The sequence below is a fragment of the Hemitrygon akajei genome, chromosome 19, assembly GCF_048418815.1.
Source record: "Hemitrygon akajei chromosome 19, sHemAka1.3, whole genome shotgun sequence".
Lineage (NCBI taxonomy): Eukaryota > Metazoa > Chordata > Chondrichthyes > Myliobatiformes > Dasyatidae > Hemitrygon > Hemitrygon akajei.
This window is the reverse complement of record NC_133142.1, coordinates 55427189-55444465: the sequence shown is the minus strand read 5'-3', so window position 1 is coordinate 55444465 and position 17277 is coordinate 55427189. Positions and strand designations below refer to the sequence as shown.

Genomic DNA, 17277 nt, shown 5'->3' with positions numbered 1-17277 from the left:
CAAACTAATGAGACCTAATGTTGACAACCTGCATCCTAGGATCAAAAAAGAAGTGTAAATGCATTGGTTATGATCTTCCAAAATTCCTTAGATTCAAGAAATACCCCAGAAGATCAGAAAACTACAAATGTAATACCACTGCTTGAGAAGCAGTAGGGTGGACACCCTAAACTACTTAGCCTGACATTGGCAAAAATATGGAATTCATTGTGAAGGAAATAGCAAGGCATCTGGAAAATAATACAAATAAATCGAATCAATGTGGCTTTTTGAAAGGAAGGTTGATTCAAGTTCTTTAAGGAACTGGAATTGATGAAGCAGAATCAGTAGATAGATCTTTCATTTAATATGGTGCCATTTAAAAATTACTCCATGTGAACTCATGGCTTTCAGGGTGTGTTATGTACGCAAGGCTGGAGGAATAGCTCCCTAATGGAAACAGAGAATTGGGGTACAATGGGTCATTTTGGTTTGTTAAAACGGTAGCTAATGATCTATAAATTAAGTTTTGTGTAGCCAGATCTTCTGATAACACAAAGATTTTGAAACAGATTTCGAATAGGATGGAGTCAGGGTCATAAGTTAACTTCTGACAGATGAGGAAAATGTGAAATTGCCCACTTCAATAATAATAAAGCCAAATATTGTTTAAATGCAGAATATTGTTTTAAATGAAGAATGGAAGCCAATTGTCTGAGAGTCCAGGGCCACAGACTGGAGGCAGCCTGTCCTGAGTTTGGAGGCTTGTCAGTGAGAGGTGGTTGAGTGTGTAGGAGAGCAGGAAAGGGGCTTGTTTTCCTGTTGATGTCCTGTTTTGTTGTTGCTGCTACGTGTATTGTTCAGCTGAACATGGTGGCCATGCTTGTTAGCACCGGAATTGTGGTCAATACTTGTTGGCTGCCCCCAGCACATCTTTGGGTGTGTTGTTTGTTGGCACAATCGGTGCATTTCACAGTATGTGAAACTACAATGATGCAGGTTGTCGATGAGACCTCACCTGCTGCACCACAAACAGCTTTAGCCTTTAATGACAGCTATACTGGTATTAGAAACAATTCTGAGAGGTGTAATGATTAATCCTTGCAATGAAGAGCTCATTTTACAAGGTTGAATAGATTGTGCCTATGCTGGTGGAGTGTAAAAAATAAGAAGTGGTCTTATTGAAACATGTGAGATACTGACTCCAGCATTCTTTATCAGGAAAAGAAAGGTTAAGGCCAAACCCATTCCTATCAAGATGTATGTGTTAGGGTTAATAAGTTATGGGCATGCTTTGTTGCAACCAGAAGCAGGGCGACACTTGTGGGCCATGTCCTTGGACTGTGTTGGTTGTTGAAGCAATTGACACATTTTATTGTATTTTGATGTAGATGTTACAAATAAAGCTTTAAAGCAGGGCAATCTGCTGTAATACTTGCTTGCCTAGCAGCTTAGTCTAGGGGGTGATAACCCCCTCACCCGGCCAAACTTAATAAATCTCGTTTGGGTGGATGCTGCGCGATGTGTCCCCTGTGACAGTACACAATATGCGATTAAACAATTAAGATTTATAACTCTTATTTTGACTATATGGTTAGTGGAGAAACAAAATATAAAAGAAAAAGGCACCAATAATCTTTTTAAGGAGTCTGCACAAGTCCTGGGAGCTCATTCAGCAAGATCTTCTATCCACCGACTCGCTCAAGTCGCGTCTCCTCTCTTCATTCCCCTTTTGCCTTCTCGCGAAACCAACAGCTTTCAGACACACAAGAAAGAATAACATTTCCCCCATTGGATAGTCACCCGTTATCCCTAGTTATAATCCAAACATTGCTGCTACAGAGAAACCATTACCTCATCAGTTAACATTACAGAGAAGCCATTACATTAACCGTAGCAGTGAAACCTTAAAGTATGTTACGCTACTTACCCCAATTTTATTTCATGTAATTATGGACATTGTTTTATATCCATCTGGCTGCAGAGGATGCAAAATCCTGGACTTTGCTGCTGACCTGACCATTGTGAGTGATTCTCATAAGGTTATGTGATGGATCCTGGAGTGAGTTTTCCCCTTGTAATGGAATCTAGAAGCAGGGTTTCTAGAAGCCTGACCCACTGAGTTCTTCCAGCTCTTTTTTGTGTTGTTCCACTCTTGTATCTCCTGTGTGGCTCTTCTCAGCTGTAGACAGACAGATTATTATGTACCTAAGTGGGTCATGAACTTGGACTTTATCTGACTTCAAAGCAACAACACTAACGTTTTAGCTGCAGTTGACACACTCTTCTTGTACCACACTCGAACAACTATTGGAAGGGTTTAGATTTTTTTTTGTTGCAGCTGTAATCATTGGGTTTAATTTTATTTCCCTCAGGAATTAGTTACAAGGAATTGGACGAGAGGCTGGAGAATGACTCGAATATCATTGTATGCTGGAAGTGAGAGTGCACCTGGCGTTGAGTTGTGCAGTTTTGCATAAAGGTGATCGGGAGACTCCAAACCAAAAGATGGCTTTGTAAAAGGAATGTGAGAAAGCAACTGAAAATGCTGACCTGAAGTGGGTCAGTTCTGCTGGCCTGCAGGACTGGTAAACCCTCCCGGCCTCCTCTCTGAATTTAAAAATAAGCGAAGAAGTGTGCAATACGATTTCCCCTTCAATAGATTCTGAGTCATAGAAGTGACGACACCTTTTAAACTTGCGTAGATGTAGTTTTTGCATTCGGCTATTATGTGCTGGCTGTGTGCATCTTTTCATAAATATGGAATCACCCTTCTGACCCGTGAAAATCTCCCATTGTTTACAATCCATTTTCTGGTAATTATTCCCTCAACTGCTACTTCGCTCGCTGTTCTGTGCTGTGCTAATGGTCTGAGCTAGGACACCAAATAAGATGGGGCTTTTTTGGAATCGCCATTTCTAACAGATCTGCACCACCCATGGATCCACGCTGGATAGGATCAAGTCACTGGTCACATTCTCAATGTTGAATTTCTTGCCATCACTGAAAAATGAGCACATGAATGTTTACTATGGACCAAACTACTTACAGTGACTTGTAGGTGAATGGAAATGTATAAACCTGTACAAATTCTTGTAATTGATTCAGATAAATGTAATTATATAACAGTAACTAATGGTTTTTGTGAAATTTCAGTAATCATTGTACCTTAACAGTGATATCAGTAATCATTACTAATGTATTAATAAGGACATAATAAATAGGAGGAGTACTCCATGTGTCCCGTTGAGCCTGCTCTGCCATTCAATGCAATTATGACTGATCTGGTCATGGACTCAGTTCCATCTACCAGCCTTTTCCCCATTTCCCCTAAAAAGAGGTAGTGTCTACTGCTTCCCTGGACAGAGAATTCCACAGATTCACTACTCTCTGTGAATAGCAGTTTCTTCTAATCTCCTGAATCTTGAGGTTATGGCCCCTGGTTCTAATCACACCTACAAGTGGAAACAACCTGCCTGCCTCTTTCTTATCTATTCATAATGTTATATGTTTCTATAGATCGCCTCTCATTCTTCTGAATTCTAACAAATATAGTCACAAGCAACTCAGCCTCTCCTTCATCTCCAGAATCAACCTGGTGAACCTCCTCAGTGCTGCCTTCTAAGCCAATATATCTTTCAAGTGAGGAGACCAGAACTGTATACAGTACTCCAGGTGCGGCCTCACCAGTACCCAGTACAATTGTAAAATAAGCTTGCTGCTCTTAACTTCAATCCCTGTAGCAATGAAGGGCAACAATCCATTTGCCTTCTTGATAATGTGTTGCATCTGCAAACCAACCTTTGCAATTCATGCACAGACACTCCCAAGTCCGTCGGTTCAACAGCATTCTGCAATCTTTCACCATTTAAATCAGAGTCAGAATTAGGTTTAATATCACTGGGTATGTCATGAAATTGTTGTCTTTGCAGCAGCAGTACAAAATAATGGAGGAAAAAATTGTGTGTTACTAAATATATAAGTACATATGTATATATTAAATAGTTAAATAAATAGTGCAAAAAAGTAGCAAGGGTGTGTTCATGGGTTCATTGTCCATTGGATGTGTGCCTTCAGGCTCCTGTACCTCCTCCCTGATGGTAGCAATGAGAGCAGGGCATGCCCTGGGTAATGGGGGTCCTTAATGATGGAAGCCGCCTTTTCTTAAGGCATCACTAATAATCTTATCTTCTATTTTCCTTCCAAAATGGACGACCTTGCATTTATCAGATTTGTATTCCATCTGTCAGACCCTTGCCACTCATTTAACATATCTATATAGAACGGGCAAAAGGTCTTATGCATGTATATGTAGTTAGGGTGCCTAAAATTTTTGCACAGTACTGTAGTAATTTTATCAGTTGCACTCTACTGCTGCCACAAAAAAGAGTAAATGTCATGATCTGTGAGTGATGATAAGCCTGATTCTGATTTGGGTCTCTGTTGTGGACTGAGAGTGGGATGGGAGCAGGGTGAGAGTAATCATTGTTGGGAAAAAGGGAAAGGAAGAGGGGAGGGAGCGGGAAGCACCAGAGAGACATTCTGTTAAGGTCAGTAAACCAATTGTTTGGAATCAAATTACCTTGCCTGATGTCTCAGGACTAGGTGTGTCTGCACCTGCGCCACCCCCACCCCCACCCCCCGCCCCTGGCACTCCTTCGCTGCCAGCTGTCCCACACCCCTCCTGCGGTGCTTCGCCCTCGTGATTCCCAACATCCTTTGCTCCCTCCACATCCTCTACACAATTTGCTTTTCCACTCAGTTTGGTGTTATCAGCAGTCAGCATGGGAAGTAAAGGTCAAATATCAGCACAGCACAGAAAAACCTGGCATACTATCCGTGGAATTTTACGGATGTTTAGTTGGTGCAAGAGGACCATAGACCAAAGAGAACAACAAATTGATGAACTTTCTGGGTATTAAACGACACAAATATTTTGCAGAGTATCTGCAAATTACCTATCTGATTTACTATTGATCTTCTGCAAATATTTATGGATTACTAATGTACAGTTCAATTTACAGTCAATTCTTATCAGTAAAGCTCATATTCTGAAAACCTATACCATCGGTTTTGTGAGTCACAGCCCATATCTCTGAGCATCCGCCGACTCAGTCAGCCCACTCTATCAGGTATCCTACGGTTATCCTGGCGTCAGGGTAGGATGCAGATACATACAGATGCAACACATAAAACTGAGAAGTGCACAAAATCATCCTTATAATGTGTTTGAAATAGACAGGTCCACTGGTCATGATGGGTTGCATTCCAGAATACTAAATGGAAATGGAAGAAGTTATAGTAGACACATTTGTGATAATTTACCAAAATTCTCTGGATTCTAGGCAGGATCCAGCTGATTGGAAGATGGTGAACGTTACACCATCTTTTAAAAAAAAGGACATAGGCAAAAAAATGGTAATCATAGACCAGTTACCTTAATGCCTATAGTTAGGAAAATGCTTGAAGTTTTCATTAAGAAAGCAAGAGTGAGACATCTGGATAGAAATGGTTCCATCAGGCAGACACAACATGGATTCATGAAAGTCAGGTCCTGTTTGATAAACTTGATAGAGCTCTCAGAGAATATAATGAGCACTGTGGATAGAGTGGAACAAGTGGAAGTTGAGTACTTGGACTTCCAGAAGGCGTTCGATAAGGTGGCACATAAAAGACTTATCCAAAAGGATGCAAGGAGTTGGGATTAGCATTGATTAGAGGATTGGTTTAATCAATAGAAGGAAGATGGTTGGGATAACTAGGTGTTTCGTTGGCATTCAGTGGTGAGCGGAGTGCAGCAGGAGCAGAGCTGGGCCCATAGCTATTCATGATGCATTAATGAGGCGCTGATATTTGACCTTCTTTTCACCCCAGGCTTTTTGGATTGGCTGTTGAATGATTATATCCACCAGCATGGCTCTGTTAGCTTTAACAAAGACTAAATTGGTTTCAGAGCATATCGTCTTTGTGTCTTAATTGTAGCTTAATGTACAAATCCCAGGCATATTGTGTGGCCTTGATCTTAATGCAGTCTGCAATTTTATTATGTCTTTTTATTCATGCTTGTTGAACTCCCAAACACCTTACAGAAATGTGTGCCAGAGTCTCATTGGACAGCCTGTATCTTCAGTAAGGCTTCACATTGTCTGTCCTTCCACGACTCTCTGTACACCTGTTGGGATATTGACCACATTTGAGCAGGAAGACATTGATAATTTGAGGCCCTTTCTGTTGTTAATGTGATGTTGACCAAGATTTGGAGATCTTATCATTCCTGAATTCATTGATGTCTGAAACTTGGCAACTCAGGCTGGCCCATTTTTCGAATTCCCACATTCACCAGTTTGCAAATGAATTTGGAGGTTTTGGGTCTTGCACCTTCCTTTTGCTCAAATTTCACCTTGATCTTTACAAATAGATTATCTGAGGGAACACCTTGTCAGGCCTTTGGGGATTTATCCACGTTGATTTGCCTCAGGACAGCAAACACCTTCTCCTCTGTAATATCCGTATACGATTCACAACCTCACTACTGCTTTGTCTCACTTCTGTAGACCCTGTGTCCATCTCCCACATAAATACAGATTCAAAAAATCCACTTAAGATCTTACGCAACTCTTCCAGCTCCATGCATGGATGACCACTTTGATCTTCAGGAGGACCAATTCTGCCTCTCCTATCCTTTTGCTCTTAATACATCTATATTAAGTTTGAAAATTTGGCTGAGTTCAAAGATTCAAAAGTACAATTTAATGTTGGAGAAATGTATACAATATACTTCCTGAAATGCTTTTTCTTCACAAACATCCACGAAAACAGAAGTGCCCCAAAGAATGAACGACAGTTAAACGTGAGAACTCCAAAGTCCCCCCCCCCCCCACCCCAGCTCTCCCTCTTACGAGTAAGCAGCAGCGAACAACAATCCCCCCCCCACCCCACCGGCAAAAAAAAAAGCATTGGCACCGAGCTCTCAAACATGAACAAAGCAATAGCAAAGACACAGACTTGCAGTTACCCCAAAGACTTCATATTTCACCCGGCATTCGACATGTCACAGTTTCTCTCTCTCCCTAATATGGGAGACGGAGATGTAGTAACAACAACCTAACACTCAAATGTTAGTAAGACCAAGGAACTGATTGTAGGCTTGAGGAGAGGGAAACCAGAGATCCATGAGCCAGTAATCATCAGAGAATCAGAGATGGAGAGGGTCAGTAACTTTAAATTCTTGAGTGGCACTATCTCAGAGGACCTTTCCTGGACCCATTATATAAGTATCATTGCGAAGAAAGTACAACAGCACATCTACTTCCTTAGGAGCCTGCGGAGATTCGGCATGAAATCAAAACACTTGACAAACTTCTATAGATGTGCAGCGGAAAGTGTTCTGACTGGCTGCATTACGGCCTGGTATGGGAACTCCAATGCCTTTGAGCAGAAAATCCTACAAAAGATAGTGAATTCCGCCCAGTACTTACAGGTAAACCCCTCCCAACAAAGAGCATATCAACATGTCCTCTATCGTCCTCACCACCCAGCCCATGCTCTTTCCTCTCTGCTTCCATCAGGTATGTACAGGAGCCTCAGGACTCACGCCACCAAATTCAAGAACAGTTACTACCCCTCAACCATCAGGCTCCTGAACAAAAGGGGATAGCTATACTCATTTACGGACCCTTTTATCTTGTTATTTCGTGCTTATTTATTGATACCTGCATTTGCACAGTTTGTTTACAAATTATAGTTCCTGGTATTTACAGTTTACAGATCCTGTTTGCAGTTACTGTTCTGTAGATTTGCTAAGTATGTCCGCAGGGGAAAAACCTCAGGGTTGTATGTGGTGACATGTATGTACTCTGATAATAAATTTTACTTTGAACTTTATACCTGCTGATGCACCTCCTTTTTCTTAACCAGCACCTCAATGTCTCTCTAAAACCAAGTTTCCCTAAACCTGTTATCCCTTCTTTTTATTTTGACAGGAACATACAAACTATATACTTTTGAAGTTCTCCCACTCAGCAAGTACACCTTTGCCAGAAAACAGCTTGTCTCAATCCACACCTGCCAGATCCTTTCTGATATCCTCAAAATTGGCCTTTCTCCAATTTAGGATCTCAGTCCAAGGACCAAAACTGTCCTTCTCTGTAATCATCTTGAAACCAATGGCATTATGATCACTAGATGCAAAGTATTCCTCTACGCAAACTTATTTCATCTGTCCTGACTCATTCCCTAATAAGAAATCTAGTATTGCACTCTGTCTAGTTGGGACCTCGATTAAGAAAACTTTACAAAACACATTAACAAACTCTTTCATCTAGCTTTTTTACAGTATGGGGGTCCCATTCAATATGTGGAAAGTTAAAATCACCCTACTATCGCAACCTCAATAGTGGAGGAACTCAGCAGGCCAGGCAGAGCACAGCCGATGTTTCTGGCCGAGACCCTTTTCCATAGATGTTAGCTGGCATTGTGTGTGTGTGTGTGTTGCTTGGATTGCCAGCATATGCAGATTTTCTCTTGTTTGTTTCTATCACAACCTTATGCTTCCTGAATAGTCTGCAATTTCTCTACAAGTTTACTCGTCTAAATCCCATGGCCTGTTGGGTAGTGTATAATGTAATCTCATTAATGTGGTCGTCCCTTTCTTATTCCTCAGTTCCATCCCTATTGACTCAGTAGACAAGCTCTCCAGTCTTTTCTCTCTGAGCAATGCATGACATTTTCTCTGATGAGTAATGTCACCCCCTTCTCCTCTAAAGAGGGCGGAACTTAGTCAAGATGGCGCTAAACGGCGACTCCTTTGCTTACATCTTCAGAAACAGCTCTAATTCCACCTTTAATATCTCTATTTTCCCCTTTTCGGGGTTCTTTTGAAAACTCTGACCTGGAGTTATACGCTGACTTCGGTTCTTTGCAGGAATGGGACCCGCTGTCGGGGTTTTCACGACTGGCCGTCACCTGACATGCCAAGGGCACGGCCCAAGAGCTCGACTCACCTTTGGAGGCCTAGAATGTCAAGGCTCTGGAGATGGGCAGTGTCCCGACAGACCGGTGTGTTGTGGGAGCTGGAAGATCTTTGGTTGTGTGCCCAGAGACCTGAGATCTTCGGGTATAGAGCTCGGAAAAAGCAACACAACGGACTTTTAACATTGTAAACCAGTGAGTTGTTTGTTATGTCTCCCCTCTCACTGTGAAATGGAGACATCTCTTTCTCCCTTATTAGAGAGAGAGAGAGAGCCTGTGGTATGTCGAATACCGGGTGAACACGTAGTCTTTGGAGTAGTGCAAGTCTGTGTCTTTGCTGCTGCTTTGCTGCACGTTTTGAGTACTCAGTGGTGGGTGCCGATGCTTTTTTTTGCCGGTGGAGGGAGGGGGGTTTGCTGCTGTTTATGCACAGGAGGGAGGGGGACTGGGGGGCTTTGGGGTTCTAACATTTAACTGTCATTAATTTTTTGGGGCACTCCTTTGTTTTCGTGGATGGTTGCAAAGAAAAAGCATTTCAGGATGTATATTGTATACATTTCTCTGACATTAAATGTGCCTTTGAAACCTTTAATCACTCCCGCTCCAGCACGCCTAAAATAACAGTGTCTTGGAACTTTGAGCTGCCAGTCCTGCCCCTCCTGTAATCTAGTTTCATTAATTGCATGTGCTGATCTATGTCCTAAACTTGTCTGCCTTTTCTACAGTATAATAGTGAAATAGTTAGAGCTTTATTGTCACTGTTCAGGACATCAAGGTTGCAGTGCTATTCCATTCAGTGCAAAACAACACAATTACTAGAAACACAATGACTAAATTTAAAGTAACATCTGTGTCATTTAGAATGACACCTAAGTTACAAATGAATTAAAACAAACGACACTAAAGTGAAAAGACGCAGTGGCAGCCCCATTCAAGTATTGCACATGCCTATGTTAAAAAAATTCAATAATTAAATATAAAATAGCATTGAGAATTAAAGTTGAAAAAACAGAGCTCTGAAATCAAAGGAGGGTAGCTGCCCCATTTAATGTTGCCCCAAATATTGCACATGCTTATGAATTGCACTTGGAGATCGTCCATAGTACCTAGGGCTATGGGTGGGTGTGGGTGGCATTGTTCAGTTGGATGACAGTCTTGGGGGGCAAGCTGTTCTTCCGTCTGGACGTCCATGCAGAGATGCTTTGAATCCGCTGGATGGTACGAGATTGAACAAGTGATTACTGGGGTTGGATGAGTCCATCACAATGTTGCAAACCTGTCGTAGACAGCTTGAGTTTAGGTCTGGCAGTTGTGTCCCAATGATGATTTATGCAGTCCTGATCACTCTTTGAAATAATTTCCAGTCGATCTTGCTGGAGCTGATGTACCATACTGTCATACCCTCAATGGCACATGGGTAAAAGTTTACCATCAGCTTTTGGGGCAAATTTGCTCTCTTTAAACTCCTAATATAGTCTAGGTGCTGCTGAGCCTTCCCTACTATCAAGGGCATCCTAGAGAGCTCCTCTAGTGATGTTCATAAAGCTGGAGACCCTTTCCACTGCTTCACCGTTTATGAGTATACCTTGTTCATACCTTCTTGATTTCCTGAAGCTGATAATCATTACTCTTTTTTTTTATGTTGAGGGAAAGGTTATGGTTATTGCATCATTCAGACAGTTTCTGCACCTTCACTCTGCATGCTATTTTGTTGTTATTTGAAATTAATCCAGTCACTGGTGTCATCTGCAAATTTGATGATGGAGTTGGTGGCAGAGACAGGAGCACAATCACAGGTCAAAAGAGTGTAAAGGAATGGGCTCAATACACATCCCTGCAGTGCACTGGTGTTCAGGGTCAGGGGGGTTGATGTGTCTGGTGAGATTAGTAAGAAAGTCCAGAATCTGGTTGCCAATTGACATTTTGAGTCTCAGATTTTGTATTTTAATGCTCAGCTTGTTGGGGAGTATGGTGTTGAGAGTAGAACTGTAGTCAATAAAATGCATTCTGGCATAGGTGGCCTCATGCTTCAGGTGTTCCAGCATGGAGAGTGATGGAGATGGCATCCTCGGTTGATCTGTTTGCCTTATAGGCAAAGTGGTGCTGGTCCAGAGTGGCAGGAATGACATTCTTAATGTGGAACACAACCAGTCTCTGCAGGTGGTTATGGGGGTGAGTGCAACTGGTCTGTACTCGTTGAGGCATGTTACCGCTGACTGCTTTGGTATTGGTACGATGGTTGATGTTTTGAAGCATGTAAGAACCACAGCAAGGGACAGAGGTCATAGCTTTCAGTAAAAACCTCTGCCAACTTGTTAGTGAAGTCCCTGAGGACCCTCCTGGGTCTGCCGTCTGGTCCAGCTGCTTTGCGTGTGTTGATGCTACAGAGAGTACATCTCACCTTGTGTGCTCAGTGTAAGCACTGTGTCTTCCTCAGGGGCCAAGGCCTTCATCACTGGTTCATTGTTGGCCCTGTTAAATTGAAACAAGAAGCTGTTTTAACTCCTCAGCCTGTGTGGCATCGCTGTTCTCAACTCAGATCTTTCCCACCATGCTCAACCTGTTGATTGCTGACTTTGTATGTAAGCTTAATAACTTTCCCCATAACCATTCCACTATCTGCTGTGGTTCCCACCCCCCTGCAACTCTAGTTTAAACCCAGCCACCCCCCCCCCCCACAGCATTAGCAAACCTTCGAGGATTAAGCCCCCCTCCAGTTCGGGTGCAAGCCATCCCGTCTGCTAGGTCCCACTTTCCCTGGAAGAGACTCCAATGATCCAAAACTCTGAAGCCCTCTCCCCTGCACCTTCTTCTTAGCCATGTGATAATCTGCATGCTCTTCCTATTTCTGGCCTCACTAGCACCTGCCATGGGTAGCAATCACATCCCCAGAGGTCCTGTCCTTCGACTTAGCACCTAATTCCCTGAACTCACTTTGTAGAACCTCATCCCCCGTCCTACATATGGCATTGGTACCTAAATGGAACACGACCTCTGGCTGCTCACCCTCCCACTTAAGAATGCTGTGGACTCAATCTGAGATGTCACCTGAAGGCAATATACCATCCGGTAATCTCATTCTTGCTCACAGAACCTCCTATCTGTTCCTCTAACTAATGAATCCCCTGACACTACAACTCGCCTCTTCTTTCCCCCTTACCCTCTGAGCCACAGAGCTGGTGATTGAGGGGAATGGCCACAGGGGTACTCTGCACTGACTGCCTATCCCCTTCCCCCTCCTCTCCAGTTACCTGGGTCCTGCACCTTAGGTATAACTACCTCCATGTATGACCTATTGATCAATCCCTTAGCCTCCCTAATGATCCATAGTTCATTTAATTTCAGCTCCAATCCCTCAACACAGTCTGTAAGAAGATACAGCTGGATGCACTTCTTGTAGATGCAGTGACCAGGGGCACTGGAGTCCTTCCCAGCTTCTCACATCCCGCAAGAGGACTATTCCAATAACCTGCCTGGCATCCCCACTGCTCTAACTGTGCAATAAGAAAGAAAGAGAAATTTTTTTAAAAATACCTCTTATCGCCAGCCTCCACCTCTCCTCGTCAAATCCTCTCTCTGTGAGCCAAAGCCTAAATTCCCCACACTAACAACAGTCCCTCTGCTTAAACCTAACAATTTTATTGGCCTTTGCCCGGTGCCTAATCATGCACAATCCAACTTCTCCTCAGGAACTGTGGCGCACAGAATGTTCTGACTGCCCCGCTTGCTTCTTTTGAAATCTCTTTCTCGCACTACACAATCCATCATCTCCTGGGGACTGTGGCCCACTCACTTCTTTCAAATTATCTTCCGTTACGCAACCTAACATCTCCTCAGGAACAGAGGCACACAATTCTTGAGACATCAGATTTCCATCAGCTGGATTTCTCGCCTTCAATTTAATCCTCATGGGTGAGTCAGCAGTTCCATTTCAGCTGACAGAGTTAGTTGTTACCAGGTCAGATCTGGCCTGTCCTATCTGATTTCTGGCCACTTCCTTTTTTTTAGTACCACAGAATTTTGCTTGTTGGTGTTAATTATTAATACCTTGCTGATCTTGATATTGATAAATCATACCCATTATGTTTTCCCTCATGCTCCAGCAAGAGTTCGATTTCTTCTTCTCTCCGAAGTCCGTTCTTCCCTGGCTTTTTCTTGTCCAAGATTTCTTTTGATCTGTTTATATTCCTGAGTTGAGCATGTTGATACCCTCTATTTTGACTCAGTCCATTTTTTGTACTAAAGGATTCATTACAGATGCCACAAAGTCTTTCACTGTCTCATGCCCCGAGGGTCCTTTGCAAATGCCAGAGTAGCAAACAATGGAGTGGAGCTCACCGATCTTAGTGAAGGATGCCTGAATTGATCGGATTTGATGATTTCTCCTCGTGTGAGTGCAATGCTCCCAAGTTAACATAGATGTTGTGGTAAGATTTTCTCATCCTCATCGTTGCCACCCCAACTGGGAATCTTTGGAGCACCCACGGTAAATATCTGCTTCTATCCTACTCTTCTGGTTTGTGTGGAAGTGGACATTTTCTCCAGTGCGGGCCGAGCACTGGAACAAGAGCAACTATTGCATTTTTTTTTTGCAGAATGAGGCATTTCTATGATTTGTTTTCTTGCAGGCATTCACAGCAAATACAAAGAAACCCAACAGAATCAATGAAATACCACACACAACAAAGACAAACAAACAACAAGTAGAGACAACAAATAATAATAATCAAGTTAGAAGCGGGAATGGGTCAATAACTCTACTGGGTGTTTTTTACAGACCACCCAATAGTAACAGGGGACATCGAGGAGCAGATAGGGAGACAGATTCTGGAAAGATGTAATAATAAGTGTTGTTGTGGTGGGAGATTTTAATTTCCCAAATATCGATTGGCATGTCCTTAGAGCAAGGGGTTTAGATGGGGTGGAGTTTGTTAGGTGTGTTCAAGAAGGTTTCTTGACACAATATGTAGATAAGCCTACATGAGAAGAGGCTGTGCTTGATCTGGTATTGGGAAATGAACCTGGAAAGATGTCAGATCTCTCAGTGGGAGAGCATTTTGGAGATAGTGATCACAATTCTATCTCCTTTACCATAGTATTGGAGAGGGATAGGAACAGACAGGTTAGGAAAGCAAACACAAGGAAATCTGCAGATGCTGGAAATTCAAGCAACACACACAAAATGCTGGTGGAACACAGCAGGCCAGGTAGCATCTATAGGGAGAAGCACAGTCGACGTTTCGGGCCGAGACCCTTCGTCAGGACTAACTGAAAGGAAAGATAGTAAGAGATTTGAAAATAGGGGGAGGGGAAAATGTAAAATGCATTTAATTGGAGTAAGGGGAAATATAGTCTATCAGGCAGGAACTTGGAAGCATAAATTAGGAGCAGATGTTCTCAGGGAAATGTACGGCAGGAATGTGGCAAATGTTCAGGGGATATTTGTGTGGTGTTCTGCCCAGGTACGTTCCATTGAGACAGAAATATTGGTAGGGTATAGGAACCATGGTGTACAAAGGCTATAGAAAATCTAATAAACAAGAAAAGAAGAACATACTGAAGGTTCAAAAACCTAGGTTATAATAGAGAACTAGAAAATTATAAGGCGAGCAGGAAGGAGCTTAAGAATGAAATTAGGAGAGCCAGAAGGGGCAATGAGAAGGCCTTGGCAGACAGGATTAAGGAAAACCCCAAGGCATTCTTCAAGTATGTGAAGAGCAAGAGGATAAGATGTGAGAAAATAGGACCAATCAAGTGTGACAATGGAATGGAGTGTATGGAACTGGAGGAGATAGCAGAGGTACTTAATGAATACTTTGCTTCAGTATTCACTACAGAAAATGACATTGGTGATTGTAGAGATGACTGACAGTGGACTGAAAAGCTTGAGCATATAGATATTAAGAAAGAGGATGTGGTAGAGGTTTTGGAGCATCAAGTTGGATAAGTCACTGGGACTGGACGAGATAAACCCCAGGCTACTGTGAGAGGCAAGGGAGGAGATTGCTGAGCCTTTGGCACTGATATCAATGGGGACAGGAGAAGTTCTGGAGATTTGGAGGGTTGCAGATGTTGTTCTCTTATTCAAGAAAGGGAGTAGAGATAGCCCAGGAAATTATAGACCAGTGAGTCTCACTTCAATAGTTGGTAGATTGATGGAGAAGATCCTGAGAGGCAGGATTTATGAACATTTGGAGAGGTATAATAATTAGGAATAGTCAGCATGGCTTTGTGAAAGGCAGGTTGTGCCTTACGAGCCTGATTGAATTTTTTGAGGATGTGACTAAACACACTGATGAAGGTAGAGCAGTAGATGTAGCTTATATGGATTTCAGCAAGGCATTTAATAAGGTACCCCATGCAAGGCATATTGAGAAAGTAAGGAGGCATGGGATCCAAGGGGACCTTGCTTTGTGGATCCAGAATTGGCTTGCCCACAGAAGGCATAAAGTAGTTGTAGATGGGTCATATTCTGCATGGAGGTTGGTGACCAGTGGTGTGCCTCAGTGATCTGTTCTGGGACCCCCTTTGTGATGTTTATAAATGACCTGAATGAGGAAGTGGAGGGATGGGTTAGTAAATTTTCTGATGACACAAAGATTGGGGGTGTTGTAGATAGTGTAGAGAGCTGTCAGAGGTTGCAGCATGACATTGATAGGATGCAAAACTGGGCTGAAAAGTGGCAGATGGAGTTCAACCCAGATAAGTGTGAGATGGTTCATTTTGGTAGATCAAATATGCAGGCAGAATATAGTATTAATGGTAAGACTCTTGGCAGTGTGGAGGATCAGAGGATCTTGGGGTCTGAGTCCATAGGACACTCAAAGCTGCTGCACAGGTTGACTCTGTGGCTAAGAAAGCGTACGGCGCATTGGCCTTCATCAATTGTGAGATTGAGTTTAAGAGCTGAGAGGTAATGTTGCAGCTATATAGGACCCTGGTCAGACCCCACTTGGAATACTGTGCTCAGTTCTGGTCACCTCACTACAGGAAGGATGTGGAAACTATAGAAAGGGTGCAGAGGAGATTGACAAGGGTTTTACCTGGATTGGGGAATCATGCCTTATGAGAATAGGTTGAGTGAACTTGGCCTTTTCTCCTTGGAGCGACAGAGGATGAGAGGTGACCTGATAGACATGTATAAGATGATGAGAGGCATTGATCATGTGGATAGTCAGAGGCTATTTCCTAAGGCTGAAATGACTAACATGAGTGGGCACAGTTTTAATGTGCTTGGAAGTAGGTACAGAGGAAATGTCAGGGGTAAGTTTTTTATGCACAGAGTAGTGAGTGTGTGGCTGCCGGTGACTGTGGTGGAGGTGGATACAATAGGGTCTTTAAGGAGACTCTTAGATAGGTACATGGAGCTTAGAAAAATAGAGGGCTATGGATAACCCTAGGTAATTTCTAAAGTAAGTACATGTTTGGCACAGCTTTGTGGGCCAAAGGGCCTGTATTGTGCTGTAGGTTTTCTATGTTTCTAAATAAATAAGCAATAAACTTTGAGAACATACACACAAATCAGGACCAGAGAATTCTGTAGTGTGACCTGCATCCTGCCTTATCAATGCCTTTCTAAGTATTAAGTCAGGAGTTTGATGGTATGACAGCTCATCTGTCTAGAATTGCACCACCTCCTCAATCAGGGACAAATATAAATATTGGTGTACCTGTGAATATATACGAGGAAAGGAGTGAAGAAGTACTTTGCTCCTGGGAATGGAGTCTGTGCAGTGGAACATCGTAGCCAGAGATTTGCATGGAGCTCACCATCAATCCACCACTGGGTTTCCACTCCATGAACTGAAGATGTTAGTGGAACTGTGTTCCTCCAGGCAAGCAAAGAGCATGCCAACACTCTCCAGACTTGTATTTATTACTTTTTCTCCATAACACGGCATTGCTGTAATCAGTCTAACAAATCTTCCCTGAACAGCTTCCAATATGTTCTCATCCATAAATATCAGTACTGCCTATAGTGCTTCAAATGTAGTTTCATCCAGTGCTCTGTATAGCTGAAACTTAGCCTTGTATATTAATTTCCCCTCGCAATAGAGAACTGCATTCTATTAGCCTTCCTAACAAATTGAGATGCCTTCAATATGCATCTCAAAACTCAATTTCAGAAGGACAACTGAAATCAGAATCAGGTTTATTATCGATGATACATATCGTGAATTTTGTTGTGTTGTGACAGCAGTACAGTGCAAAACATAGAATATTTCTTTAGAAAGAAATTTTTATTAAAAGTAGTGCAAAAATAGAGGAAATGGTGAGGTAGTGTGTATGGTTCACTGGCTGTTCAAAAATCTGATGGCAGAGGGAAAG

At 42.6% G+C, this 17277-nt stretch overlaps 1 protein-coding gene across 2 annotated transcripts in view; it reads left to right on the top strand.

The window, feature by feature from the left end:
- Positions 1 to 7863, top strand: part of nprl2 (NPR2 like, GATOR1 complex subunit) — a 47568-nt gene extending 39705 nt beyond the window's left edge. For both annotated transcript variants that reach the window (XM_073072544.1, XM_073072545.1), the window contains exon 11: positions 2355 to 7863. In XM_073072544.1, the coding sequence (XP_072928645.1) occupies positions 2355 to 2422 (68 nt within the window). In that variant the 3' untranslated portion in view covers positions 2423 to 7863. The remainder of the gene's footprint in view (positions 1 to 2354) is intronic.
- Positions 7864 to 17277: the final 9414 nt, after the last annotated feature.